Here is a 14047-nt window from a genome sequence, read left to right on the forward strand (position 1 = left end):
GGGGAGTCCTGGCGAGGCAACCTCCACCTGCTGGAGGAGGGGCTGGGGCGGAGCTAAGATGCGGAGGAGGGTGACGCACGAGCTCTCCAGTCCGCCCGCTCCTGGCCTGACCCCCACCAAGGCCCATACCGCAGTAGGCTCCTCGGGCTGCCCCTCGGTGAGTACAGCTTTGATGTCGGTTCCGCCGCCTGCCGCCAACCCGAGATTTCGTATCGCCAGTTGGGGGAGGGCGTCCTGCTAAAATCCTTGAGGTGGAGGCTGGGGTCAGACAAAGGATGGGTAGGGGATTAGAATGTTTGGCTATCAGTAAGGGGAAGGGAGTACTGAGGGAGGAGATTGTGTAGCTCATCAAATCGGAGCGGCGTTTGCTGGGATGGAAGTGAAACAGACATCCTGCGTTCAGAGTGGACAAGGGAAAGATGGAGATGGAGAGCCTCGTGTCTGCCTCCAGCCTTTTCCATCAGAATTGCAGATTTTGCTGTTAAACAGCTACTCTCAGCTCTTTGGAGAGCGAGGTTTTATATCTAGTGGCTAGAAAAGGCCTTTTCTTTGCAGAAAAAGAAATTGGAGGGCATAAAAATTTTAATTTCAGTAAAGGAAATGCACGATTTTGCCTCCTCCCACCTCTCCATCCCCCATCCTCAGTAGAAGAATGATTAGAAGGAGGGTTTGCGCCGGTCATGGTGGCTCACGCCTGTAATCCTAGCGCTTTGGGAGGCTGAGGGAAGGGGGTGGATCACCTGAGGTCAGGAGTTCGAGACCAGCCTGACCAATATGGTGAAACCCTGCCTCTATTAAAAATACAAAAATTAGCCGGGTTCGGTTGTGGGCGCCTGTAATTCCAGCTACACGAGAGGCTGAGGCAGGAGAATCACTTGAACCCGGGAGGTGGAGGTTGCAGTGAGTCGAGATGGCGCCACTGCCCTCCAGCCTGGGCAACAAGAGTGAAACTCCGTCTCAAAAAAAAAAAAAAAAAGAGGGTTTGCAAGGCCGCTGCCTGAAGCATCCATCCAAACAGGTTAAGCAGCTATGGGGTAAGCTGCAAGGATAATGTTTGCTTGTTTTGCAGACATACCCATAGAAACCAACATTTAGGACAGGTTGACCCTCCCACTCCCAGGCTAGTTTACTCCCTCTCACCACCACTGCCTCCCCAAATTCTAACCTCCACAACTGTTAAGGCAATGTTACCAACATAATAATACCAATATAGGGGCTCATTCTGTGCCTGGCATTGTCCTAAACACTCTTAACATGTATTCGCACACATCCTCACAATAACCCTAAAAGGTAAATGTTTTAATTATCTCCGTTTTGCAGAGGAGGAAACTGAGGGACTTGCCCACGATCACTCAGCATGTGGCTGAGCAAACATACCTCAGACTACCCCAGCAGATTGCAGGGCGGGATCTAAGCAACATTTTCCTTCCTTTCAGGATCTCAAACGTATTGGATGTTTGCTAAATTAAGATGTTTTCCTGCCACCACTCCCAACCTTCCTGAGCTTCTTGACCATTTGTATCTTCCTGACTCCCTCCTGTTAGCCTTTTATTCCCTGAGACTGGGAAAACCCAAGATGCCACTGTCTCTTTCTCACAATTTAAGCAAGTTTGGTTTATTTGTTTTAGTAAGAGAGGGAGAGAGTGGTGAAGTTAGGAGTAATGCAGAACTTTCAGGGAGCTACAAGGAGGATAAAAATTTATGAGTGAGAACCACCATTCCAGCCTAGCTTTCTCAAGAATGCAAACAGAGGGAATTGGATACCTGCAACTGTTTTGTTTAATACCTTTCTGCAATGATGCTCTGCCTAGCATGGAAACTTAAGACAAAAGCAACCTCCTAAGGATTTTTTATTACAACCCCTTTCTGGGTGGTCCTCGCACCACAACCTGGAGTGGGTGCATCATTATAATTGTATTATCACAATTGCCAATTGTAGCCTATCAGTATACATTTGGACTTTTATCTGCAGGTTAACAATGGTCTCCAGGATGGTCTGTACCATGCTATCTGGCCTACTGTTTTGGCTGGCATCTGGATGGACTCCAGCATTTGCTTACAGCCCCCGGACCCCTGACCGGGTCTCAGAAACAGATATCCAGAGGCTGCTTCATGGCGTTATGGAGCAACTGGGCATTGCCAGGCCCCGAGTGGAATATCCAGCTCACCAGGCCATGAATCTTGTGGGCCCCCAGAGCATTGAAGGTATTTACTGTGTTCTGATGGTTTGAAGTTTCCGTTAGCATTTTAAATAATATATTTGCACACTTCTCCTCACAACAACCTTATAAGTAGATGCTTTTATTATCCTATTTTTTTCAGAGGAGGAAGCTAATTTTGAAGAGACTCTACTTTCTGATGGTTTTCCCTTTCTTCTTCTACAGTGTCTACATACTTACATATACACACCCACATGAGAATATAAGTCCTGTGAGAGCAGGGACCTTACCTATCTAATTCATAGCTGTAGCCCTAGCACCTAGCACAATGTCTGGTACATAATAGGTGCTCAATTAATGTTTGTTGAATGAATGAAGGAGCATCTAGTGTTATCACTAAAGAAAGGTTAGAACCCAGACCTGATGTTTTCTCCTCACTGCTGATCTTAGGGAAATTGTGTCATCAGGTAGCCTTTTGAGTCAATGCCAGCCAGTACTTGTAAAAGAGCTTCAAAATGTAGAACCTACAGGATCTGACTTGATTCCTAGGAATGACTCCAGTATACCCAAGAGGAGACGAAAGAGGTACTGACATTAAGAGTTTATGCTGAAAGCTTTTGAAAATATTTAAAAATATAATGATTTTATTAAATAATAAATTAAGAATAATTAAATTGTTTTAAGGGGGCAAGACCATTTCCCCCCTGAAGTTTTCCAAGTTTCTGGCAATGTGATCATAATACTTGTATTAGAAAGCAGTACCTCATTTGTTTGTTGTTTAATGATTTGTTTGTAAAGAGAATCTAGCTCCTAGGAGATGGTGATGCAGCATTAGACAGATTCCTTATTTCCATGCCTTGCTTTTTAGCCTCTGATTCTAATGATCTCCTTCTCCACTAAGGCAGAATCCTAAAGAAGCAGCATGGTTAATTTCAGTTAAATGCAAGGGAGCATTTCCTTATATTTCAAGGATTTGCCCATGGAGTGGGTCCGAAGGAAAATGAGAATTACCTCTAAAAGCATACCAACCAAATGCTGTTTGTTCCCTACAGATTGATTATGAACTATTTTGCCTGAGTCTGTGATTTTCTAAAAATGCTGTATGCCCCAGGGTTCTGTGAATGCCGTGAATATTGTTGATATATGATTCTCATTTCTGTTTTGTTACCCATAGTTTTAAGCCATTGAGTAAAACTAATTCGGTGAGATTGTAGTCTGTTTAGGTTGACATTTGATTTCAGGAGTGGATTAACACAAACGCGTTGAATCGGCAAGCATGCAAACTTAGCACATGGCTTGAATTAGAACAAATCCGACAGAGCTTCCTGTCATCCCTTTTAGGGAGAATCTCAGTCCTTCTCAGCATCTGTCACCATTACTTCAAGCACACCTATATATTTCAGGCCAGCGCTTTTGAGACAAACAATAAATATCTACCTTTTTAAGGCAGGAAGTGCTTGGTTATTCACCTAAGCTGTTGTCATGGAGCTCTCTGAGTTTCCACTAATACCTGAGGCCTGATCAGCTGTGCTGGAAAAGAAACAGCCACTCCCGGGGCATCAAAAGCCTCTTTATCCAGAGACTCCATTCCCTCCAGTATCCAACTATTTAGTACCCACTATATACCAGACACTAGGCAGGTGACTGGTGCAGCTCTGCCCTAAAGATTCACAGTCCGAGTGGAGAGGGAAGTGGGGATACACATCAAAAGTTATGACAGTGCATCCCAGCAGGTGTTTTGATAGATGTACACACAAGCTGCTGCCATGGAAGCAAAGAGGAGTAATTTAGTCTGCTTAGGAGTGGATGGGGTGGCTATAAGGAAATGCTGCTTTGAAGAGGCAACATTTGACCTGGGTTTTGAAGTTTGAGTAAGAGTTCATCAGGGAACCATAAGTGTAAAGGCATGGAGGTACAACTATTATGTACCCACAAAAACTAAAAAAATAAAAGGCATAGAGACATGAAAGATCATGGACTAGGACAATTCAGAATTAAAAACTCTGCTTCCCTTATTACCCTTGGAATAATGTGCTAACATAGCAATTTTTTTTTTTTTTTTTTGAGACAGAGTCTCACTCTGTCAGCCAGGCTGGAGTGCACTCTGTCACCCAGGCTGGAGTGCAGTGGTGCAATCTTGGCTCGCTGCAAGCTCTGCCACCCGGGTTCACGCCATTCTCCTGCCTCAGCCTCCCGAGTAGCTGGGACTACAGGCGCCCACCACCACGCCCGGCTAATTTTTTGTATTTTTGGTAGAGACAGGATTTCACCGTGTTAGCCAGGATGCTCTCAATCTCCTGACCTCGTGATCCGCCCGCCTCGGCCTCCCAAAATGCTGGGATTACAGGAGTAAGCCACCATGCCCGGCCTAACATAGCAATCAATCTTAAGTCTCCCCTATCAGTGTCTGTGGAAGGGATGAATACCGACTTGAATTTTAGTTTTCTATTACTGTATAACAAATTACCACAAATTTAGCAGTTTCACACAGCATTCATTTATTTGAGTTTTCCACTGCTCAGGACTTTGGTGCAGATTAGTGTTCAGGTGCTGACCAGAGGTGTCGTCTTGGCTGCAGCTTTCGTCCTCTTCCAAGCTCATTAAGGCTGTTGGCAGAATTCCATTTGAATTATATTGTAGGACTGAGTTCCCTTTCTCTCGCTGGCTGTCAGCCAACCAAAGCCCCTCTCAGCTCTTAGAGGCCGCCTCAGGTTGTAAGCCACATGCCTTCTCATAGCAGGAAGGAGAATATCTCTTTAGTCTTCTGATTATAGTGTAATATGATCCTGGGAGTGACTATCCCATGACCTTTTTCGTATAACAAGGGACTGATATCTCATTAAATTCCCAGCAGGTGGGAATCTTGGGAGTCATCCTAGAATTGTCTACTATAGCTAGGATGAAAACTAACAAAGAGAATAGTCCAAAGATACTTGGGGCAAAAACAACAAATAAAAAGCCTGGGTTTTTCCCAGTCTGGGACCTTGGCATTGAATTTGTTGGGTGGTCTGATCATTTATTCATGTGAGTTAGTTATTGTTTCACCTGATCCATTTATTTGCATTATCTTTGCTCACACTCCCTGATGCTAATTCCCTCTGACAGACACATGGAGTATCTTCCATACCCTTCCAACATTGATTTTAGGTTTTTATTATGAAGAACCAAGTTGGGAAAGTTCATTTTTAATTGTTACAGAAAGAATATACATAATATATTATCATATTTTATAGTAATACTGTATTCTGGTGTGAATTTCAAATACATTTAACATGGTGCTTATGAGCACAAACCATTGTCAGAGACACCCGAATTTGAATGCCAGCTTCATCATTTATTGCTAATGTGACCTTGGGCAAGTTACTTAACTCCTATAACCTTCTGTTTAGCTTCGGGGTAGGATTTAAATTCACTTACTTGTAAGCAGGTAATGTTCCAGTCCAGAGAAGCAAAAATAAAGTTTTAGCAGGGATAACTGCACTACCATGAAATAATTTCTAAACGAATCATCATCATCATCACCTTAGATAATTACTAGAAGTTAAGTTCCTTGCAGGCAGAGTTGTTCACTGCCCAACACATGGTACATAGAAGACAAATATCTATCTTGTCTACTTAAATAAATTAATTGTATGATCAATGGATCTTAACAAATGTGTATATTTGCTCTCAAATATAGAATTATAAACTGGCCTTTTAGTATAGGAATATAGTATCAGTATAAATTAATGTTAGGTCAGTGAGGTATCATATATCCCATTAAAAAAACATTTCTTCTTTGATTCCATATCCCTTCTAGTTACTGTTCCAATTTTCTGCTGCCTTTCACAGCAGCCTTTCCTCACATGCCAATTGTACTTCTTCACCTCTCATTCTCTCCTGGTCCATTGTAGCCCACTGTTCTCACCACTCATTCATCAAACCAACTAGTATTTATTGAGTGCCAGGCACTGTTTTAGGTACTGAGGAAATAAACGTGAACAGCAAAGTAACAGGGCGAGGAAATGCAGTCCTTAAATAAACAAGTAAGTATTGGGCTTTCCTTTTTTCCTTTTTTCTTTACCCATTTGTTAGTTTCGTTTACAGGTTTCTCTGGCGGCCTTTAAATGTTAAGTTCTCCAGGGCTCAGTGCTGGGTCCACTTCTCTTATTTCCCTCAATTCTCTATCTACTTGATCTCATTCATTCTCTTGACTCTCAATCCATTTCTTGGCTGGTGACTCTGGTGTTTGCATTTCAGCCCACATTTCTTTCTTGCATATCCATGGGCTTACACTAATTGCTAAATTGCCAGGTTTCAATCCTGATTTCTCAAACCACTACCTTCCCCAACCTGTTTATATAAGTCTTTTCTGTCTAAATGAGTAGTGCCCCTACTTAGCCATATATGCAAAGTAAATACCTACAGTAATCCTTGATTTTCTCCATCACACTTCATGCCTCAATTTTAAGTAATTTATTTCATTTTTATCTCTAAAATCCACGTGCAATATGCCTGTCTGCTTCTCTCTACCTCTACTCCAAACACCCTGGTCCAAGATACCATCATGTCTGGCATGGAGTTTTGAAATCGCCTCCTAACTCATCTTCCTGCTTCTATTCTTGATCCCTTTTCGATTGTTCTTCACAGGAAGGGCAGAGTTAAACTTGAAAAGTTTAAACCATATTAGTGTCATCTCCATAGCTACAATTCCACTGGTGGCTTCCCATCGTACCCTAAATAAAAATAACCCTTCTTGCCATGACCTACGAGGATCCACAGCTCCGGTCAATCGTACCCCCTACTTTGTTCCACGCATTCTGGCCCTGAGTCACACCGGCCTCTTCCCACCTCAAGGCTATCAACACAGGCTGTTCCTCCCACTCCTTGTGTAGTGAGTTTCAAAGTCACCCACTCAGAGAGGGCTGCCTGACTGCCCTGTCTGAGCAGCACCCCCTCCATTCCCTGTTGCAGTGTACTTTTTTTTTTTTTTTTTTTTGAGACGGAGTTTCCCTCTGTCCCCCAGGCTGGAGTGCAGTGGCGCGATCTCGGCTCACTGCAAGCGCCGCCTTCCAGGTTCACGCCATTCTCCTGCCTCAGCCTCCCACGTAGCTGGGACTACAGGCTCCCGCCACCACGCCCGGCTAATTTTTTGCATTTTTAGTAGAGACGGGGTTTCACTGCGTTAGCCAGGATGGTCTCTATCTCCTGACCTCGTGATCCGCCCACCTCGGCCTTCCAAAGTGCTGGGATTACAGGCGTGAGCCGCCGTGTCCAGCCTTTTTTTTTTTAAGCTCCATAGCATTTTTTGTCATTTATAATCATTGTTTTCTTGCTTATTGTTTATCTCTCCAGCGGAATGTAAGCTCCATGAGGCTATATCTGTTTATTAACTGCATTATATTCCAGGTACATAGTAAGCATTCGGTAAATATTTGAGGAATTAATATATAATATCAGGGGGAAATAAATATACCTAATGGCAATACGTATGTAAATACTGTTTTACATCTGGATCTGCCAAGACTTTCTGCCTTTTAGTTCAAGGAAAATATTCCATTTCTATTCTGTGTTTTTAAAAATCTCTGCCTAGAAGTTCTTGCCATGGAGCTTAGTGGTAATGTGCTGAGCAAAAATGTCTGTTATCTAGAATTGACTATGACTGTGATCACCATGGTGCAAGGTTTGTGCCCTTTGTACAGTGCCTACCAAGGAGGCAGAAGGACTTTTTGTAGTCCTGGGACTAAACCAGCAGAGGGCCAACTAGACTAGAAGTTTATTCTGGAAGATTCCTGAACCCTGGTAGCCAGCCTCCTGGTTGTTAATAGCTTTAAGTGGTTGCTGGGATAGAAGCATTTGCCAGAACATCCAGAGAGGATTGGGGGTTATGTTTAACTTCTCCATGGGTGCCTTAAAAACAGCTTGGTAAGGAGCATCTTTCAAATGTGTAAATTCTTAGTCCAAAGCAAATAAAAACACAAAGACAAACAGGGACCTACTTGGCGTTACATGAAGAAAAGAGTGTGTATGTTTATGGCAGAGAACTCGGGTTGAGCCGTAGCCGTACCATTTTCTAGCTATGTGTAATCTTGGCAACTTTCCGAGCCTAGTTCTCTCAAATAAAATGGGCCCTAATAAAATGGGCTTGTCTGGTTCGAGTTGGTGTTTGAAAAATAAAAATAAAATAAAATGGGGTTTCCAGCCCACTCTTACATGCAATCAGTGGGTGCCGTTAGTAACTGAATTGCAGGCCTTCCTCCTCTCACTTTGTGGATTATCAACAACATGTTTTCAATCTTTAATGGCTTACCCCGATCTTATTTATTTATTTATTTTTTGAGACGGAGTCTCACTCTTTCGCCCAGGCTGGAGTGCAGTGGCGGGATCTCAGCTCACTGCAAGCTCCGCCTCCCAGGTTCATGCCATTCTCCTGCCTCAGCCTCCCGAGTAGCTGGGACTACAGGTGCCCGCCACCACACCCGGCTAATTTTTTTTTCGTATTTTTAGTAGAGACGGGGTTTCACCGTGTTAGCCAGGATGGTCTCAATCTCCTGACCTTGTGATCCGCCCATCTTGGCCTCCCAAAGTGTTGGGATTACAGGCGTGAGCCACCACACCCGGCGCCCCAGTCTTATTTTTGATTACTCATCAGTTAGCAACACAGTTCAGAAATGCTTCAGTGCGCCATGTATTTCAGCAGTAACCATCTTCTCCCAAGCCCACGGTTGCTCACTGGTCTCCAAGACGTAGCTAAATGGCTACTGTTGTTGTATTATCCCCAGAAACAAATAAAGCCACCAACTGTCCAGGGGACTGATTCGGAGAACAATGTGCTGTGAGATGGGAGCCCTTGGGAGTCAGAACTGGTTGTGCCAGCTGACACTGATGATGGCCTTAGATGGCCTTGGATGAATCCAACCAGAAAATGTGCTTTCGTTTTCAAAACATTAACAGCCTCAGGTAAAAGATGGGCTACTCAGTGTCAGCTATTCATTTTCCCCACAGTTCTAGGCCACCAGCTATCTAGCACTGTGATAACACCAGGTATCTAGCCATTAAGATAGAAATGTATAAACATTAGCATTTGATGGCTCTGAGTACATTTTAAATCCATATTGCCAAACATTAAAATACCCACGTTCTGCCGGGCGCGATGGCTCACGCCTGTAATCCCAGCACTTTGGGAGGCCCAGGCAGGCAGATCACCTGAGGTCAGAAGTTCGAGACCAGCCTGGCTAATATGGTGAAACCCCGTTTCTACTAAATATACAAAAAATTAGCTGGGCGTGATGGCACGCGCCTGTAATCCCAGCTACTTGGGAGGCTGAGGCAGGAGAATTGCTTGAACCCTAAAGGCAGAGATTGCAGTGAGCCAAGATCGCCCGTTGCACTCCAGCGTGGGCAACAAGAGCGAAACTCCGTCTCAGAAAAAAAATAAAATAAAATACGTTCTTTTTTATAACACTGACTGTTGGACTTCAAATTTTTCACTTAGAAATAGAGACCCAAGGTTATTTTCTTAATAAATATCAAGTGGAGAAAGAGTCCTGTGGATGATAGGCTACTTGAAGAGGCAGATCCTAAGAGCCTCTACTCTGCCAAGCTTTGGCCTTGGTAAAGGAGCTGCAGTGCCTCCGCTTTGCCACAGGGTGGCAACAGTTGCTTCCCATTTGAGGATGGCGGGGTGAAGCAAACCTTGAACAGTAGGGGACCCTCGGTTTCTGGCTAGTCTCTCTCTGCAGCTGGAGAAAGCAGTGCAGCTGACTCTTATTATCTTGACTAAAATCTGTTTCTAGGTTATCCTCACCCTGGAGGAACCAATGAGAGCATTGGGTTTGTAGGCCATCTATGAGTGGACTGGGACCCCCCAGTGGGCCCATGCCTTTGGGGTTGCATTTTGTCCACCTTGAACTTCAATTCTTAAAGTCTGTGGATGATTTTCAGTTTTTCTCTGTTGAGCAATTACATGGATAGTAATGAGAAATTCAAAAGAAACGGGGAGGTTCTTTTTGGGAGGGGAAAAGGATAGGAAAGATGAACATGATGACATGTTTGTGTGTGTTTACGGTGTCCTGGGTATCCAGAAGGCACTTAGATGTATATGGCACAGGAGAGATGTCTGGGAAAAGGAAGGGTTTCAGAGTCATCCCCGTGTTAGTGGTGGCTGATACTGTAGGAGTGGATGGGGTCACCCTGCGTAGGTATTGAGAACAACAGGGCACCTAAGACAAAGGCCAGGTAGATGAAGAAGAATCCACAAAGGAAACTGGGATAAATCGGCCAGAAAGGAGAAGAACCAGAAAGATAGAGTGTAATGAAAACAAGGAAATAGTGTTCTGAGAAGGGGCAGTGGTTTCCACTGTCAGGATCAGCAGAGAGGTCACATGAAACAGTAAAAACCATTGGGTGTCAAGTGTTCACTGGGGGTAGCAACACAGAAGTTACTACTTTGTGGGGGCTTTGGGCAGAGCCGGCTCTGGGAAGTAGTGGGGGCCCACCATACCTGCAGGGCGTTGAGGGGATAAACAAGGAAGAAGATGCAATGTATAAATGTGTTCCCAGAATGTCAGGTAAAGGGGAGATGAGTAATAGCTGTGGAAGGATTGGGGGAAGGGTGAATGATTTAGAGCTGAGGACGGTTTCTGTTAAGGTTGTTTTCGGATGTGAGGAACTGAACTTGCTGAAGTGCTCATTGCTAAGAACCAGCAGAGAGGCAGAGTTGAAGATGTGGAATGGGGAGCAGCAACTGAGGAGGTGGGAGAAGATGAGGACTGGAGCACAGGTGTTGGCCTGTGTTTTAGGTCTTTCCTTCCTCCATTGGGGAAAAAGGAAAGTGGCAAAGGTGTGCTGGGATACAGAGCTTTGGCGGTTTTGGCCTCAGGTGTTTGCAAGCACTGTACCAATTCTAGCCACCTTCTCAATTAAAATAAGAATACAAGAATGAAATGCAATCTCCCAAATCTCTTTTCTTTGCCAGCTTATACATTTATACACCTCACTGATATGTCTTTTGATGTTTTAAAATTTTGGACAGCACTATTTTTAACTTTTACAACTATAACTATTAGTTATTTACTGGTTATAGTATAAACTTTTAATATTTACTTTTTATAACTCCTAGATGTCTTGTAGATCAAAAGATCTAAAGTGTCATCTTTGTCTATTTTATATCTTGTTTAATAGTAATAAATGTTTTAGTGAAGCATAAACCTAGAACAAAAATAGAAAATAATCTTAATAGGGTGTTGGGGAATTTTATGTGAACACTTCATGTGTCTTTGAAACAGTACAATGTAAAAAATTAGCACAGTCTTATTGCGTGCACAAAATGTGAAATAATGTGAATCTTCCCCAAATAACAGTTTGTCAAGAATCACAAGTAGTAGGCTTAGTAATTCTAAACAATGATCAGTAGAATTTGTCATCATCCTCAATTAGGATTGTTCTTGAATTTTGTGAATTTTCAATCACGAGTGAGATCTTTAGTCCATTCCTTAAATAAAATGTGACTATCTTAGAATGTCAAAGACAGACACAGAAAACCAGATAACAACTCCTGAAATTAAGTTGTCCCTCTTTGAGAGCCTGGGCAAGTCTGAGCCCCAGTGTATTTTCATGGAAGTCACTAGAACCAGATGTAAATCCTGGGTTCTCTAGAGAAACAGACAAACAGAACCAATAGAATGTATACAGAGACAGAGAGACAGTTATTTTAAAGAGTTGGCTCATATAAACATGGGGGCTGGCAAGTTGAAAATTTGTAAGACAGACTGGAGACTTGGGCAAGAGTTGATAATTTTGAGTCTGAAGACAGTCCAGGGGCCGAATTCTTTCCTTTCAGAGGACCTCGGTCTTTTCTCTTAAGGTCTTCAACTGATTGGATGAAGTCCACCCACATTATAGAGAGTAATCTGCTCTTCTTAAAGTCCACTGATTTAAATATTGCTCACTTTAATACCTTCACAGAAAAATCTAGTGTTGGCTTATGATCACACAACTGGGTACTATAACTTAGGCAGTCTGACACATGAAATTAATAGGGTGTTGGGGAATAAAATTAACACAGTTGTCATCAAGCCCCCATTTTCTAAGGAAAATTATTATAATCCACATAAATATGGTATTTTGCTTTTGAATCTCTCTAATAGAGTCTGGGTCTCAAATTGTCTTCATGCACAGTGTCATGCTTACCCTCACAATCACTTACTGCAGGCAGGCAAGGAGGGTGAGTATTCCTTGCCACCTTTTACAAATGTAGAAAAAGAAACTCAGAGATGAGACTTATCTAGGGATACAGCTTGTCTTCTGGTGTCTTTTCAGGCTGCTATAACAAAAATTCCACAGACTAGGTGGCTTAAATAACAAAGATTTATTTCACAGTTCTGGAGGCTGGGAAGTCAAAACCAAGGTGCTGGCAGATTCCGTGCCTGGGGAGAGACTGCTTCCTGATTCATAGGTGGCTGTCTTTTACTGTGTTCACATGGCAGAAGAGATGAGAGAGCTCTCTGGGGCCTCTTTTATTACCATCACATTGGGGATTAGGCTTCAACATGTAAATTTTAAGGGGAACACAAACATTCCATCCATAGCCCAGCTAGTATTTGTGGGATCGGAACCTGAGCTGGACCCTGGTGTTTTCCTCTTCTGTCTGTCCAGCACATCACACTGCTTCTTTGGCTAGTTGATCTAGTTGATTATAGGTACTGTGCAGATGCAGAAAGGGTTAAACCTTGACCACAAGGTTTATCCTTAAGGATGATCCTCACTCCTGGGCTCATTGTTGATACTTCTTTGTATTTGCTTCTTTAGCCTCATTGTGAATTGGCATTGTGAATTGACATGATGAGGAATGGCTTGCCCTCCTCGCTAGACTATGAGATTAGCAAATGCACACACAATATCTGCCTCGCTTTTTGTGTCTGTACTGCCTAGACAAGGCCAGGCAAATAACACCCACTAAATATTTGTTGAAACAACCTTGCCATATTTGCTCCCTTGAAACAGCCATTGACTTCTGAGACACCAGCAAGTGGGACTCATGTTATTCCAGTCAAGATTATCCAGCCTTCACAACATGTAAATATATCTGGAGCATTTTGACGGTAATACCCTAAAAGTCACCGGCTTTTCTCACACTTGGTCACTTAGGACTGCAATTTCCTGGAAAGTGCTCTAAATATTTCTGGAGATCGCCGGGCATGGTGGCTCATGCCTGTAATCCCAGCACTTTGGGAGGCCGAGGCGGGCGGATCACAAGGTCAGGAGATCGAGACCATCCTGGCTAACATGGTGAAACCCTGTCTCTACTAAAAATACAAAAAATTAGCCGGGCGTGGTGGCAGGCACCTGTGGTCCCAGCTACTCAGGAGGCTGAGGCAGGAGAATGGCGTGAACCCAGGAGGCGGAGCTTGCAGTGAGCTGAGATTACGCCACTGTACTCCAGCCTGGGTGACAGAGTGAGACTGTGTCTCAAAAAAAAAATATATATATATATATATATATTTCTGGAGATCATAGAGCATACATCGTATATGATCCTGAGCATAGTGAACTGGTCCACTTCCATGGGACAGTCACCCATTTTCCCCTTTTCCTCCCCTTGTCCCCTTAAGTTCGGCACCACCAGGCCCTTCAGCTATGATTGTCTCCCATTACAGCTGGTGGGTGCCCCCAAGCTATGCAGCCTCAGGGTGTTCTGTTGTAGTGGGTGCTGACTTGGGAGGGCAATGGGAAATCCCCTCAGTGTATGCTATGGTCTGAATGTTTGTGTCTCCCCCAGATTCATATGTTGATGCCTAATCCCCACTGCAATAGTATTAAAAGATAGGGTCTTTGGGGGTGATTAGGCAATGAGCACTTCACCCTTACAAATGGGATCCATGCCCTTATGAAAGAGGCCAGAGGGAGCT

General features: G+C 43.5%; 1 protein-coding gene across 2 annotated transcripts in view; it reads left to right on the forward strand.

Moving 5' to 3' along the window:
• The window catches only part of SCG5 (secretogranin V), a 56112-nt gene continuing 42065 nt past the window's right edge, over positions 1-14047 (forward strand). Inside the window, exons 1-2 of one of the 2 annotated variants that reach the window (XM_054451428.2) lie at positions 1-157; positions 1973-2205. In XM_054451428.2, coding sequence (XP_054307403.1) covers positions 1980-2205 — 226 coding nt within the window. In that variant the 5' untranslated portion in view covers positions 1-157; positions 1973-1979. The remainder of the gene's footprint in view (positions 158-1972; positions 2206-14047) is intronic. The other variant, XM_054451427.2, reaches the window with a different exon arrangement.

The sequence above is a fragment of the Pongo pygmaeus genome, chromosome 16 (genome assembly GCF_028885625.2).
Source record: "Pongo pygmaeus isolate AG05252 chromosome 16, NHGRI_mPonPyg2-v2.0_pri, whole genome shotgun sequence".
NCBI lineage: Eukaryota > Metazoa > Chordata > Mammalia > Primates > Hominidae > Pongo > Pongo pygmaeus.